The 17,031-nt window shown below is 46.9% G+C and overlaps 1 protein-coding gene across 1 annotated transcript in view; it reads right to left on the reverse strand.

The window, feature by feature from the left end:
- LOC111971841 (A disintegrin and metalloproteinase with thrombospondin motifs 10-like) overlaps positions 1–17,031 on the reverse strand; it is a 59,410-nt gene that overhangs the window by 31,727 nt on the left and 10,652 nt on the right. Inside the window, 13 exon segments of the mRNA XM_070446359.1 lie at positions 1,614–1,716; positions 2,040–2,103; positions 2,555–2,700; positions 2,814–2,921; positions 3,596–3,737; positions 3,929–4,075; positions 5,266–5,371; positions 7,777–7,820; positions 9,058–9,203; positions 10,572–10,655; positions 11,147–11,349; positions 11,605–11,764; positions 15,096–15,466. Coding sequence (XP_070302460.1) covers positions 1,614–1,716; positions 2,040–2,103; positions 2,555–2,700; positions 2,814–2,921; positions 3,596–3,737; positions 3,929–4,075; positions 5,266–5,371; positions 7,777–7,820; positions 9,058–9,203; positions 10,572–10,655; positions 11,147–11,349; positions 11,605–11,764; positions 15,096–15,466 — 1,824 coding nt within the window.

The raw sequence follows: 17,031 nt of genomic DNA on the forward strand, positions 1-17,031 counted from the left end.
ACTCACCATCCTTTGGTCAGCATTATAACCTGGCCAGGCTCTGGTCATGTGAGAGCAGGAATAAAGTGCTAATCATGCCCTAAACAACTGGCAGTCACAACCAGGACCTGGAAGGACCAGGAAGCAGACTTTCCACTAAGTCTCCCAGGAAGCCTCTCTCAGCCAGGGTGTCATAGCCCACCACAACCCCCCTCACAACCCCCCTGCAGACTGGGTGAGCAACCGTGCACTAACATATCACTTTATGGGCCTTAACAAGTAATCTAATACTGCCACGGCTGTGCACTAGCCAAATATACCCCTTTCCAGCTAGTTCCACTGTTTGAAAAGTTGACTTTGTGCTGGCACTCTAGATACAGGTACACTATGTTCTGCCTGCGAGGCTAGCGGACGATAACGTGGTGGGATGATGGAAAACTCTAACTCCCATGGTGCTGTGCTTTGGCATGCCTGCTTCCAGTCTGAAGCGAAACAGGTTTGGATGCTGGATGGATGGATGCGGGCTGACTGACTGACTTGGGGGGCCTGCTGGAGGAAGGCTGCCTGCGAAGGTTGTTGGACTGAGTGCAACAATGTGAATGGCTCATGCCTCAAAAAACAAATATGACTGCTAAAACGCTGCACACTTTATTTAATGAACTGTCCTTGGCTGTCTGAGCCAAGCCCGACGGCTTGCTAGAGGTGTCTGAGTACAGGACAGAGAGAAGGAAAGAGGAAATGAGCAAGAGAGGGGGAAGAAAGCAGGATAGAGACGGAGAAAGAAAGAGGAATGGGGAGTGAAGGAGTGAGTGAGTGAGGGGAGAGAAGGGGGCTGGGATGTGGGATCTGGACCTAACGCAGGGCAGACCATGGCACAGCTAGTATTTTAACAGTTGCAAGGGATTTCCATTGTAAAATCAGCTGACTTGATGAAAGAAGCACTTGTTGCCTGGAGTTGGAGAGGGCCTCTCTGTAAGCCATTATGTTATTGGACTGGTAGATTAAAGGTAGTTATGTCGTCGAAAGTATTTATCTTTTGCGTCCAGCGCAGCGCTCATCAAGCACAGGAATTCCAGCTGGGGATAGACTTTCCAGAACAAGCATATGGGAGCCAGACAGTAAACTTTCTTCAGCTTTCCCCTCTTCTTTTCTGCTCTCCCCTCTTCCCTTTCTGGGCCCACTGTCTGGCAGTACTCTGCTGCTCAGCTCCCTCCCTCCATCTGCTGCTGCTCAGCTCCCTCCCTCCATCTGCTGCTGCTCAGCTCCCTCCCTCCATCTGCTGCTGCTCACGCTCCACCCTCCCTCATTCTGCTTGCTGCTCAGCTCCCTCCCTCCATCCATTGCTGCTGCTCAGCTCCCTCCCTCCATCTGCTGCTGCTCAGCTCCTCCCTCACTCCATCTGCTGCTGCTCAGCTCCCTCCCTCCATCTGCTGCTGCTCAGCTCCCTCCCTCCATCTGCTGCTGCTCAGCTCCCTCCCTCCATCTGCTGCTGCTGCTCTGTTCTCTATCTGGAAACTCCAGGTGTGTCTGCTCTAATATCAGCTCTCTCCATATCTACAGACGTTTTCATTACACCTCTGTAATGATGTAACACAGCCTGCTGTGGAGGGGGTACACACACATACTGTACCCACCTCCCCTGTAGGGTTTCCAGGTGTAGAATTTCCCCCGGAAAGTAACGTTGTCGAAGTCGGAGCACTGAATCTCCCGGAAATCCTGAGAGCCTGCAGGGCACTCCTAAAACAGACACACAGAGCGGCACAGAACAGCTGTATGTCAGTCAAATCTCAGGCCCCCACTGTATCCCCTCCCTTGTCTCTCTCGCTGCCAGCAGTCATTTACAGTAAGACTGAACTCACAGTAGCCTCCACACTCCACCACATATATACACACACACACAAAGTGAGGGCTTCAGTTCGGGGCTGGGCAGGCTGCGGTTAATTAGGTCAGTCCGAGAGCTGTAGATCTGAGTTGAGAGCTGGGCCTGGCCAGGATGAGTATGTGATGGTACTGTAGGCCTTTCAGAGAGAGCTGCTGCTTCGCTCTGCTCCACCACTCACGTCAATATTGCATGATCTGAAGCGCTTCCTCTCTCCCAGACAATACTTTCCACCAATGGTTGGCCTGGAACCAGAAAAGCAAAGGCGAAACACATCTGAGTGCAATTTAACAATAACTCCCCAATGACACTGGCTTCTATTCTCCTCCCGCCTGGCTGGCCGGGCTCTACCACCCTGTTTCAATCTCAAACAGTCTGTATTTTTATTAGTTAGCTATCCAAGCCAATCAAACTCCTCAGTAGAAACACCAGAGAGAAGTCAGTTTGCCACTATCTGTGTTAAAACTTTATTACGGCTGTCATTGTCGCACGTAGGTGATTATAGTGGGGTGTTAAAATGATTGGTGGTAGACTGATATCTCTCATCCTCAACAAACAGTTGTGCTTGGAAGTTAGGAAGAGCCAGCCAGATACAATCCTATGACTTTACAGTCGTACAGTGGCTGGGAATCAAATGGCAAATCCCTAAAGACAGAGTTGAGATCCACATCACCCTCCATCTGCAGCACCACTCACCTGGGGCTGTCACAGTGGCGGATGGAGGAGGACACTCCTCCCCCACAGGTACGGCTGCACTCTTCCCAGGGAGTCCAGAGACCCCAGCCGCCGTCCACCCCCTCTGGCCATGTCCCGTAGACCACACACAACCTCTTATAGCACCACTAAAATACACACACAGGGGAGGGACAAGCTGTGGAAGTACTGAAATTTCAAATTGACATTTGCACACCAAACACCCCCATTTCTGCTGGTAATGGAACATCCCAGTGCTTACCCCTTTCTCTATGGTATTGGTTTGACAAATGGTTCCTTCGGCGGCGGGTATGCTGCTGGTGATGCAGCGGTTGCTCTTGCTCATGCACCACAGCTCGCTGCAGACTTCCTGCAGGCACAGAGAGCTGTCAGAGTGCGTCCATTTCAGCTCATATAGAGACAACAGGCCCTGATGAGCCCAGCCAGGAGGGCCCACTGACACGGAGCAGACGGCACCAGGTTGGTTCAACTACCTCTGGTCTCTGTGGTCCTAATGTATTTAAGACTTATGGCGTTGTATTTTATTGTATACATATGCTCTGACTACATAGTATCAATGATAATGACACTATAAAGTGCTATTTTGTTCCAGATGTCCGTTCACTCAGCTGTCGGGCCAATAAAATAGACTGTCTAATAAAATAAAGGTAGCACAAGACTTCTTCATAAATTCTTAACACATGGGGACAAAATCCTGTGGGACTGGATAACAAAAGGGGGAAAAAAAACTCTAGCTGGGAGACAAATAAATATCAGTCAAAATCCAGTGGCTACTCCGTCTGCCATCATGCTGCCCTGATCAGGGTGGGCAGAGAGCCAGAGATATGCCAGAGGACAATCTGCACATGGTACTAGTGGATCAGACAGTTGATTGGAGCATGGCGCTTGCAACACCAGAGTTGGGAGTTTAATTCCTACACGGGCCACACATACAGTACTGAATGTATCTGCCTGGTAAAAATGACCATACAGCCTTATCAAGCGAGTTCGAGGAGGAGGAAGATGAGGAAGGTGATTAGGTACCCCGTATTTACACTGCCGAGACTTCACTCCGTACTGGAAGCGGCACTGCTCGTCTGCATCGTAGGCCTGGCCGGGGGCCGTGGTGGGGTACACAAACTCCTGCTTGGGGGGGACGTTGTTGAGGCAGGAACCCATGCCTGAGCTACAGGGATACAAACAGGAGAAGACACTGAAACAGAGCTCCAAAACCAACAAAGATGGACGTCACCTCACTTGGAATGCACCCAGTTAATCTACCCCACAATAAACTCATGATCAACTTTATAACTCCTTATGCTTCCACTTTGTTGTACTGTATGTCCTGTGTATTGACAGTGACAGCTGTACACTCACTCCAGGAAGTTGGTGATGTAGTCTCGGCTGCAGGCAGACCAGACAAAAGGGTTGGTCTTCATGGTGATGTGTGCAGCCATCAGCTTGGCTGTCTCCTGACTGCGGGAGCCACAGGCGTTGCCCACTCCGTCATGGTTCATCCCAAACCTGCAAGGAGAGAGAGATGGTACTGTGTTGATATATCACCTGGTTAACTGAGTAAGTGTGAAATATTGGGGTATTGGTATTTAGCAAAAGGCAAGTTTTTTTACTCATATATCATCTCCGTTAAACTCGTATTAACACCATGAGCTCTGTCTCTGAGGTCTGTGCAGATTTAACAGACAGCAAAGTATCTCTGTGCTCTGCTTTCACACACACACACAGTTAAAGACAAGGCCCGCCGTCTAGACAGCCCCAGGGTATAAGCACCCCATCCAATTCAAAGGTACCTGGACTAGCCATTAGGGGGGAGCACCAATGGGTTTGCCACCTGTGAAAATACCTCTGAAGCCTGTGTGCACACGTAGGTAAATGGCACACTCAATTACATTGCAAAAATAGTGGATTTTCAAAAATGATACCAAGTAATGGCTTTCGAAAGGAAAACATCAGAATCCTCTTTAATGGCAGGCAATGAAGAGGCTTGGAAATGTCCAGTGGAGCATGTCTGATGTTACTCAGGCATACACCTAGATAAATATGTATGCATGAGTAAGTGAGGCAGAGGCAGATCGGCTGGTATGCCAGGCCAGCAAGTAAAACAAAGTGTCTTGGAGGGAAGGTACAAATGAAATGCCTACTGCCAGGCACTGTGGTAGGCCCAGAATGAAATACTGTAACGGCCACACTCGTAACTTGTTCCACTTGTTATAAATAGCACATGACTGAAAGAAAATATAAAGTTATTAACACGTTCTCAATTGATGGAAATTACTCATGGAGGTAGTTACGTAACTTCTCCCTCTGGTACGGCTCTAATCTAACAGCAATCTCACTAGGAGGTTGGGCTTTGGATAAGTTTAGCTCAGGTCAGCCCAGGCCAGGGGTGCTTGGGTAAGGGAAGGGTGCAGGGGGGTGTAAGGGAAGAAAGGCAGGGCCAGAAGCCAGGACCAGAAGCCAGGGACAGGAGCAGGGTCTCCTGTGTGGGGTCACAGGTAACACCAGTGAAAGAGTGGTCTGTTGAAACAGTGCAGGTCCATAAAGCAGAAACAGAGCCTAACGCCAAAGGGTGTGTGTGTCAAAGGTGTGTTTATGATGACTGTGACGAAGGCTAGAACTGGGGCTCTGATGATTTTCCTGGTCAGGACCCGTGGTCAGAAAAAGGGTAATATAGGTGATGTGGGCGAGCTCCTTACGTGTGTCCTATTTCATGGGCGATGGTGAATGCTGTGGCCAGGCCGATGTCCTCGTTGATGCTGCAGCTCCTCTCTGGCTCACACATCCCTCCCACTGGTGCTAGACCTGGAACAGAGAGACACACAATACTGTCACTAGCATAGCCATACATGTCCATTCACATTCATGCATACAGAGATTATGCAAATGTCAAAATACATACAGTTACATGCTAACACATAACATACACAGGTAACTGACAAAATAAAGGAAACAACAACATAAAGTGTCTTACACTATATATACAAAAGCATATGGACCCCCTTCAAATTAGTGGATTCGGCTATTTCAGCCACACCCGTTGTTGGCAGGTGTATAACATCGAGCACACAGCCATGCAATCTCCATAGACAAACATTGGCAGTAGAATGGCCTTACTGAAGAGGTCAGTGACTTAACGTGGCACCGTCATAGGATGCTACCTTTCCAACAAGTCAGTTCGTCAAATTTCTGCCCTGCTAGAGCTGCCCCAGTCAACTGTAAGTGCTGTTATTGTGAAGTGGCGAAGTGGCAAGCCACACAAGCTCACAGAACGGAACCGCCAAGTGCTGAAGCGAATAACGCTTAAAATTGTTTGTCCTCGGTTGCAACGCTCACTACCGAGTTCCAAACTGCCTCTGGAAACAACGTCAGCACAAGAACTGTTCGTCGGGAGCTTAATGAAATGGGCTTCCATGGCCGAGCAGTCACACAAAAGCCTAAGATCACCATGCACAATGCCAAGCGTCGGCTGGAGTGGTGTAAAGCTCGCCGCCATTGGACTCTGGAGCAGTGGAAACGCAATCTCTGGAGTGATGAATCACGCTTCACTATCTGGCAGTCCGACGGACGAATCTGTGTTTGGCGGATGCCAGGAGAACGCTACCTGCCCGACCTCGAGATCGGTGTGGAAGAACTTGACTGGCCTGCACAGAGCCCTGACCTCAACCCCATTGAACACCTTTGGGATGAATTGGAACGCCGACTGCGAGCCAGGCCTAATCGCCCAATATCAGTGCCCGACCTCACTAATGCTCGTGGCTGAATGGAAGCAAGTCCCCGCAGCAATGTTCCAACATCTAGTGGAAAGCCTTCCCAGAAGAGTGGAGGCTGGTATAGCAGCAAAGGGGGGACCAACTCCATATTAATGGCCATGATTTTGGAATGAGATGTTCAAAGAGCAGGTGTCCACATACCTTTGGTCATGTAGTGTAATAGGGCATTGAGCTTCAATGTGCCTTGGCATTCTACAAGTGTCTGGAACTCTATTGGAGGGATGCGACACCCTTCTTGGTGTTTCGTTGATGGTGGTGGAAAACGCTGTCTCAGGGGCCACTCCAGAATCTCCCATAAGTGTTCAATTGGGTTGAGAACTGGTAACTGACACATATACATACATACATACATACATACATATATATATATATATATATTAAACCCCCTTTGAGAACCCTCTTTCAAAGTCACTGAGATCTCTTCTTGTAGCCATGGTAGTGAAAATAATGGGCAACTGGGCATTTTTATACTTGACCCTAAGCATGATGGGATGTTAATTACTTAATTAACTCAGGAACTACACTTGGGTGGAAGCACCTGCTTTCAATCTACTATGAATCCCTCAGTTACTCAAGTGTTTCCTTTATTTTGGCAGTTACCTTTATATATCTATATAAACTTAACCAACACCTAAAAACCTAGATTCTGCATCTACATGTCACTCTAAAGGCGTCAGCATGCTTTAGTTCGGCTGGCTGCTAGCTGAACTCGACTAGCCGAACAGAATGAGTGCGCTCGCATACTCCTTTAAAAGACCTTCGCTTGAAAAACGAGAAAAAAACGGCAATAGTATTGTTTGTCTGTTAAAAAAGTCTGAATTAATCTAAGATAACTCAAGAAATCTGTCATTAACTTTGACGTTTTTGTCGAAGTGATCTTAGCTGCGCAATTTTACATCTAACTAAGATGTTCAGTGCAGTATTTTTCAATAAAAAAAATGTGCATGAAAACGAGTCGTCTCTCGTTGCATGACAACAAATACTTTATTGACGAATCACTGACGAAGGGGCGTAGACTTCGGCTGAAAACTTTGGCATGCCTCCAGAAAAAAATGTATGTGCCTGCACAACCAAAAAAAACTGATCGAAGTCCAAAACGAACAAAAACGTCACTAAATGTCGTTATAATATATGCACGAACTCTACCGAACTGTTTTGGCTGGGAAGCATGCGGACGCCTTAAGACTGTGCTAGTCAGTCATGCTGGTCAGTCAGCTGCAGCAGAGATACGGTAGTTAAGTACTTAATAGTAAGGGAGTGCGAAGTGAGAATGAGGGCAGTTTTCTGAGTCACATCCCCTCCCCTGGCTGCTCTAGATTATATATAGTCTGACACTGAAGCTCAGTGCTTCCCAACAAGCGGCCTGTGTGCAGTGTGTGTAACCAGGGTTAGCCCTGTCCTGGGCTGGGCGGGGGCAGGTTTGACCAGATGTCCTACCTAGAGTTCCACATGGCTTGTTCTTGTAGATGCAGATGTCGTACCTGGGAACAGCAAGGAAAATAAACCAGGCCATTTACTCAAATTAATACTCTGGCAGTCGGTGCTTCCACACCCTGACAGGTACTCACACTTAAACATACATTGAGCAAAAAGCATTCACACACGTAATCACACACACAGACTCTCTCTCTCACACACACACACACACGCATGCACACAGACATCCACTCTTTCTCTCCTCTCTCTTCTCTCTCTGTACTCTCTCTCTTTGTCTCTCCCTCCCTCTCTTTCTCATCTCTCTCTCTCCCATTTCCCCCTCTCTTTCTCTCTCCCTCTCTCTCTCAGAGGCACTTATGGACACACAACAGATTTGATAAGTGACTGATACGGTCTGAACAATGGCAGGAAATAAAAGGATGGTTACTGCAGTGTCCTCTGGACATTTTCAATCCCTCTTTGATAATAGCTTTCATATAAATAACCTATTTTCACAGATCAAACATCCCAAGGCACTCCAAGAAAAGAGAATAGAAGCGAGTAGGAACAGGGGCCCATGCATGGGCAGAGCAGCGCTTTTCAGTGAATGGTGCTCTGTTGTATCTCTCTACAGTATTGTGTTACTGCTGTTGCTGTTTTCCCCCTAAATAGAGCGCCTCACTATTTCTGAAACTATACTTTGCTTCCTTGGCCCGGCTCAGGGCTGTCAGATTCAAGGCAGCTGTACTCTGATTCCTTCCCTCTCTCTCTCTCTCTCTCTCTCTCTCTCTCTCTCTCTCTCTTTCTCTCACTACCTCTTTCGTTCTTTCTCCCTCCCTCTCCACAGCGTTCTCCCTCCAGATGCTCAGTTGAGCAGAACAGCCTAGGTTTCGTCACTCCAGACAGGACCAGACACAAATGCACACTTGGCAAAAATGAGAGGCCATGGGGCAAGAGAAGGAGCCAGTGAACTCAGAGGGCAGAATATGGAGTCAGTTCTTACTAAAACCCTAATCCAAAGAAGAATAAATTGAGCAATGGGAGACTTATTATCTTTTCCAATTGACTCAATAGTGGATCGTTAAGGAATTAGGCTAGAGAGGGTTTAATTATGTGCATTGACAATGCTAGCTTGTGCCTTTTGGTACTAAGAGCAGTATTCTGTCTTGAGATCTGTGCACTTATCTCGAATTCTTGCGCAAGTCTCCCATTGAGGTCAATGAAAGACTTATGTGAAAGTCTGAGTTGTGCATGCTTATCTCACTGAATCACTAAGAATGTTCCGGTGCTGTGAGTGCTGACCTGGTGATGAGCACGGCAGTGTCGTGGTGAGCGATGCCGTTGTCTGGGATGGCATTCCCGTTGCCATTCCGGTTCTGGATGGATTTCTGCCACTTACAGAAGCTGTCCAGGGACTTCCCTGCATGGTGGTTGATCTCTAGAGTCGGCTGACAGAGACAGAGAGGGAACACAAACTGAAATCAACATAATCTGGAAGTGTACAGTGAAATAATCAAATTACTGTATAATCACCTTCAGGTTTTCATAGATGTGCCACTTTTACTATCTGCAACGACCTGACAATAATTTACAAGCCAGAAGGAGTAATGAGACAGACATTCCCCATGTGGACCAATAATACATTTTCACTACATAAACAGAATTTACCAGTTCAACCATAGCTGTGCAATGAGCCTAGTATTAAGCAGCCCAGCCCTCTGCCACGGGGCTATTGGACTGAGCTGATGAGGACAGGAGCTCCCTCTGCTTTGCTCTCTCGCTGCCATTAGCCGCCTTGGCAGAGGGGAGGGAATGCACTCCTGGCCACAGCTGGGTAAGGCTCGTAACACAGGAATGCCCACGGTGGTGACATAACTAGTAATTGTCTCATCCCACAATCCTTCATCTCTGGGCTCAGTGGGCTGGCTAGTCTATTTTGTTTTCCAGGGGCAGTTTTCAGCTGGAAATGACAGACCCGCTCCGCTCTTCTCAGCAAGACTACTTTTGGTCTTACCCCAACCTCAACAGACCGAACAGCAAGAATAATACTAATACTACTGCTAATGATCATAACATTTATTTATTCATTTCTTTCTTTGTCAGATGACATATGCCCGGGGCAAATTACAGGGGATTATTTTCAGCTGTCTAGTATGAATCATACAGGTTGTTATTAGACTGCCACAGTGTCTTCACCGCAAAACCCCTAGTCCCCCTCTAATACCATTTGAATCATCCGTACGAAGGCTTATTAGGTCCACATTACGCCAGAGAGTGGAACCCTGTCCTGGCACTCAGTCTGACCGCATGCCGTTAGCAGCACGGGGCCTGGTGGACTGGACCGGGACCAAGCACTGACATGACCTTCATGTCAATCCCCAGGCAGCAGGTGGATAGGACACTGGGCCACAGTGAGGCGTGCCTGCCTGCCCGCCCGCCCCAGCTTCATATTTAGCTTTTTATTTTTATATGCACTTTTTCTAGAGCCCTTTTTTCTAGGGCACTAATGTGCGTCATATCAACGACCCGAGAGGTCACCAGCAACAACAAATGCAGTCATGGCTGGGCTGCTTGGCAGGTCGCTCTCTCTCCAATGCCACAAACGGCTCCGCTTACAAGACAGTTTCCACCGAGAGCAGGGTAGGAAAGACACTTAAGCCAAGAATTTGACACAAACAAGGAGCTCATAGATGCTGGCCCGGGAAACCAAGCTGGACTGGACTGGGATGCAGAGCAGAGGCAGGGTGGATGGATGCAGACTCCACTGAGTCCATTGAAAGGCAGAGATTTTCCAGAATGGGTCTAGAAGAGAATACCTGGTCCTCCATGAGCAGGATGAGGCGGGTCACCACGATGTTCACTGCGTTCCCCAGGCTAGAATCCTGGAACAGTTTGGCAACCTGACCTCCAGGGAAACAAGAAAAGACCAGTCTTAAAAAGAGCTGACACATCATTCATCACTACCACTTACAACCCAAGGGAAAGACACTTGTCATTATTGACACAACTTGTGTAATTTGGGTTACTTTACAATGTGCTTCTGTAGTTTCCTCTGAATGGGCTTTTGTGACAGGATGGATGCAGAACAGTAAAATAAGGCCAACCATTCATTAAAGGCATTTCAGACATGAGTGTGTGTGTAGCCATCTGAGCGACAGGGTGTGAAGTGATATCCTGTAAAAGAAATACTACTGCAGATGTCATGACCTCAGCTACACTATCTGCAGGTGAAGACAGGAGAACCATTCAACACAGTAACAACAATCCCAGACTCAATCCTCAACACAGACACAATAAAATGGGACAATAGGAGATTATGGGGCTTTTTCAATTTTTTTCCCGACTTTTCCACCCTGCAAGTTGTAGTGATCTGACTCGATGTGAAACTTACAATATTCATGACAGCCAGGATGTACTGCTCGATGTCCCGGCGGCCGTGGTACCCCACCATCATCTTGTCGGCCACCACCAGTGTTTCTACGTAGCGCTCTCTGCTCACAGACCTCTTCAGGGGCAGCTGGCCTCGGCCGATGGGGTTGGGAGGAGTCTTCAGAGTCCTCTGCCACCAGGCCATGCCTTTACCTGGCTTCTCATCTGAGACACAGTCACACAGACAGAGATAGGGGCTGATGGTACTGATAGAGGAAAGGGTACACTACCTGATAAGAGCCACTCCACAACATTTTGACTGATGGTAAGAGTGACATTAAGGTGAATGTATCAAAACAAGGTTATTATGCCCTGTAAACTGAGACTGCTGTACAGAGTATCATAAACTAGGCTAATCCAATCGTAAATTGGAAGTTTAAAGGGTCCTGTTGTGCCCAGTACCCAGACAGCTCTACCTACCGATGACACCACAGGACTGGTCCATGTACTGGTGGCGAAGAGATGACCTCTTGTAAACCACATGGGGGCGGCCCTTCCCCCTCTCCGTACTAGTGAGGTTTTCGGCCGGGGTCAGAGGCTCGACGAGGTACTCTTCACCGCCCGCCACGATCACCCCCTGCTGGAAAAGCCAGGGGCCCTCTGAAGGTTGGTGGTGACGAGACAAGAACTGACATGCACGGAAGTCCCTATCTCTGCTGTCTGTCAGGCCATTTACAGTAGCACTGTCTACAGCCATCCCTGTGACACCTCATCTCCCCTCAGTGGATACACTACACTGACACTCACACAAAACCCACACACACTCACATACAGCACATACGCACACACACATAACACACACACGCATACCGACACAACACATACACGCACACACACACACACTTTTACACTCATCATTTGCTGTTGCTACTCTGTTCTTTATTTACTCTAGATATATCCGATGCCTATCACTTACCCTGCTTCATGTACATATCTACCTCAAATACCTTATATTATCTATCCTGATGCTAGTCACTATACCTGCCTTCATGTACATATCTACCTCAAATACCTTATTATTATCTATCCTGATGCTAGTCACTTTAACCCTGCCTTCATGTACAATCTACCTCAAATACCTTATTATTATCTATCCTGATGCCTAGTCACTTACCCTGCCTCATGTACATATCTACCTCAATACCTTATATTATCTATCCTGATCCTAGTCACTTTACCCTGCGTACAAATTACCTCAAAACCTATTATTATCTATCCTGATGCCTAGTCACTTTACCCTGCCTTCATGTACATATCTACCTCAAATACCTTATTATTATTATCCTGATGCCTAGTCACTTACCCTCCGTTCATGTACATATCTACCTCAAATACCATTATTATCTATCCTGATGCCTAGTCACTATACCCGCCTTCATGTACAATACACTCAAATACCGTTATTATTATCTATCCTGATGCCTAGTCACTTACCCTGCCTTCATGTACATATCTACCTAAATACTTATTATCTATCCTGATGCCTAGTCACTTTACCCTGCCTTCATGTACATATCTACCTCAAATACCTTATTAATCTATCCTGATGCCTAGTCACTATACCTGCCTTCATGTACAATCTACCTCAAATACCTTATTATTATCTATCCTGATACCTAGTCACTATACCCCGCCTCATGTACACTACTACCTCAAATACCTATTATTATCTATCCTGATCAGCTAGTCACTATACGCACTGCTTCATGTACATATCTACTCAAATACCTTATTATTATCTATGCTGATCCTAGTCACTTTACCTCGCTTCATGTACATATCTACTCAAATACCTTTATATTATCTATCCTTGCCTATCAACTACCCTGCCTGTCATACTATCTACCTCATAATAACCTATATATTATCTATCCTAGTGCCTAGTCACATACCTCCCTTCATGTACATATCTACTCAATACCTATTATTAATCTATCCTGATGCTAGTCCTATACCCGCTTCTTAATACGTACCTCAAATACCTTATTATCATCCTATGCCTACACTTACCCGCCTTCATTACAATTCACCCAATACTCTATTATCTATCCTGATGCTAGTCACTATACCCTGCCTTCAGTACATATCTACCTCAATACTCATTATTTCTATCCTGATCCTATGTCACTATACCCTGCCTCATTAACATATCTACACTCCAATACCCTGTCCATTATATAATTTATCCTGAGGGTGCCATAGTCACTACTACCAGCGCATGTATCATATCTACCTGAAATAGATACCTCGTTCCTGCATATTGATCCTTACTCCCTGATATATAGCTCCACATTATTCTGTACTTTACTCCCTGAATATACTCCACATTATCTGTTACAGGTACTACCTGTATTATAAAGCTCCACATTATTCTGGTACGTTCTACCTCGTATATAGCTCCACAACTGGTTAGCATTGTACTACCTGTATATCAGCTTCACACTTATCTGACTGGTACTCCCGTATTATAGTCCCACATTGATCTGTACAGTACTCCCTGTAATACTCCACATTGATCTGGTGCTGGTACTCCCTGTATATAGCTCCACATTGATCTGGTACTGGTACTCCCTGTATATAGCTCCACATTGATCTGGTACAGGTACTCCCTGTATATAGCTCCATTCTTGTGTATTTTATTTTATTCCTCTTGTGTTGCTATTTTTATTTGTATTATAATTTTTAACTCTGCGTTGTTGGGAAGTGCTCGTAAGCATGCATTTCACGGTTAGGTCTACATCCGTTGTATCTGGCGCATGTGACAAATAAATTTTTACTTGATTTGATTTGATACAGTACATACTGTAACTATCCCTGGCCTGGATGATAATCATATCAGTCTCTCATCAGCCTGGGCCTAAACAAACACAGGCTCTCACCTCTCTCCTAAATTGTTCTGTAGGTCAGATACATAGGGAGAGTGATCCTATCTGAGTGGGGATTCATGAGTCTACAGAGAGGAGATGGGGAGACGCTGTAACACTTCCCCTGATTAGATCTCTTGGCTGCAGCCTCCGAGGGTCACACTGAGTCTCTACAATAGCGGCGCACTTTCACAGTGGACCTAATCCTGTAATGTGTTTAGTGATGCTCTCGTGGACACACAGCGGATTCCCTGCTGAATTAAGTTATGCTAGTCTGACCACAAGTAATTATGTGTGTGGTTTATTAACACTTTGTGAGCAGATTAAATCCTTGGTTGTATTTACCCCTGTTATTATGGACCCAATTAGTTATTAGCTGTAAAGACATCACAAGAATCAATGGACAAGGAGAATGCTTTTATCTGTCAAAAGGCATATTGGAATTGTATTATTTGACGGGTCTGCCGTGGGCGGTGGTGCTAGCTGGCTAGCTGGCTCGAGACATACAGCTGTGAACATGCCTTAGTGATGTTATGAGTTGTGACCAGCAGGGGAAGTCTGGTGATAAGAAAGGGCTTTGGTAATACCTTGTTTACGCAGGTGCATTACTGTTCCAGGCCTAGAATAATATGTGGCCAGACAGATGCCCTGATCTAGTCCAGGGTCAGAGCTAACCTAGTACACTGAATCATAATGTTACACTCAGAGGAATCCTCTGGAGCTCCATTAGCCCTGGGTCCCCTGAGGCCAAGGACAACAACACAACAACACAACACCACAACAACACAACAGGGCAACAAGACAACAGGGCAACAAGACAACAACACAACAGCACAACAAGACAACAGGGCAACAAGACAACAACACAACAGCACAACAACACAACAGCACAACAGCACAACAACACAACAGCACAACAACACAACAACACAACAGGGCAACAACACAACAGGGCAACAACACAACAGGAAATCAGGACAACAAGACAAGAGACTATAGGACAACAGGCCAGTGGTGCTAGCAGTACTAGATGGGTCAGGTTCTTACCAGGCCGTTACAGTTGCTGAGAGCCACCATGCTGGAGTGGGGCTGACCCTGCAGATGGCCTACATAGAGACACTGGGGGGCATAAGGGTGGCTCCAGGCCAGACGGCCCCTCCTCCAGTACTCCACACGGAACTGGTGGGACAGCAGGCCGCCCTGCAGGGTCAAGTTGAGGAAGAAGTTAGTTTTGGGGGTGGAGAGTTGGTAGTACAGCTGGGACGGGTCCTGTTGCTGGTCCTCAGCACTGCGGTGGCTCCGCCGGTGGTGGTTGGGGCTGTCTGCACCTCCATCCAGTGTGTCCAGGGTCTCGCCCTGCGGCCCCACGCGAACTGGGATTACAATTTCATACTGGCCCAGGCTGGACAGGAACGCAGCTGGACAGAGACAGAGAGAGGAGAGAGAGAGAGAGACAGAGCACAAAGGTCAAATTTGACATTTCAATTCAACTTTGGTAAAATATACAGTATGTGCATTATCATCAAGGCTTAAAGCTCTTGAGGACAGGCCAGAGTCAGTCGTGATTAGTGAGATTCTTGAGGACTTCTCAGTCTACGCTATCCCTCCCAAGGATGTTTCCATGGCAACCCTGAAATGGTATACTTCCTGTCTCCGGCTTTGCGCCCGGAGATTTATTGTCCAAACACGACGCTCCAAACACTGCACTAACAGGGGAAACGTAAACAGAAACGAGCCCAGTTTTCATCAAGGCCTTTTGCCTTGTTTTGTGGAGAAACAGCACTCCCCACTGAGAGTAAACAGGCAGGGATTAGTGTCTGTACCTTGTGTCTATGCCCGGCCTCTCTGTATACGTGGCCAGGCCAGCATAAATAAACAGCAAGCACCATTACAGCTCCCCAGACCCCTCCAACCCCTAGACCCATTTCACATCCTTCAGCACATTCTGCAACGGCCAGTTATAGGAGCTTTGAAAACCTCCCCTACACCATTTTAGACAACATACACAAATTGCCCCACATAAAAAGTAGTATTTTCATGGTATTTACACAGGAAAGCCTCATGGAGGGCTGGAGTGGACTGGGCAGCATTCAGATAAAATAGATTGTTTCAAAAGTCTACTGTACCCACACTCTCCTCTCCTCCATCCCCCCCTCCGCCCCTACATGGTTCCACAACTGTACAGCTGCTCCGCGTGCCCTGATTGCCTGCCTGCCTGCTTTGTTCTGTGGCTCTCTCTCTGCAGCGCAGCAGAAATCTGTCCAGACACAGCCACCTGATAAGCCTGTCTAATTAATGAGTGTGAGGCAGCTAGTGGGCTGACTTGGCTCCACCACTGTTTTCATAAGGCTGCCATACGGCTGTCAGTCCTCTCCCAATGAACTGTGCCCACATGTGCTGGGTACTTCAAAATGGAAATATGGCTGGTACAATGGAAATGAGGGGAGCAAAGTTGTCTGTACAGTATAAGAGTACAGTAGGTTGGTCTGAAGGGTCGCATGGCGTCTGATCCTCTCCCAGGTCCCCTACTGGTTCAGAGACCCAGCCATCTATAGGTCATCACACAGTGCTCATGTTATCACAAGACAACATTGGGCATAAAACTGATGGAAAGCTGCTCCCAGCTCTATGGCACCACAGGGCGAACCATTCTTCAGATTATTTTGATCTATTATCTAATCCCCAGGAGGAAGAAACTATCATTACTTACCAATAAACACAACTGGTAAAACAGAGGCCCATAAAAGAGCGCTCACCTTTTATCAAATAAACTGCCACATGCACTACCCAGGATTTGGTTTATTTGAGCTTTTAGAAGAAAGGAACCTTTAATTAGCCTCTTTAAAAATAGAAAAGGAAATGAGAACAGTGGCCCTTTTTACTGTAACGTTCCCAGAGAGGCTACTACCTCCCTTTCTCTTTCTCTCTGGTCTCTCTCTCTGTCTCTCTCTCTCTCTCTCTCTCTCTCTCTCTCTCTCTCTCT

The sequence above is a fragment of the Salvelinus sp. IW2-2015 genome, linkage group LG13 (assembly GCF_002910315.2).
Source record: "Salvelinus sp. IW2-2015 linkage group LG13, ASM291031v2, whole genome shotgun sequence".
NCBI classification, from domain to species: domain Eukaryota; kingdom Metazoa; phylum Chordata; class Actinopteri; order Salmoniformes; family Salmonidae; genus Salvelinus; species Salvelinus sp. IW2-2015.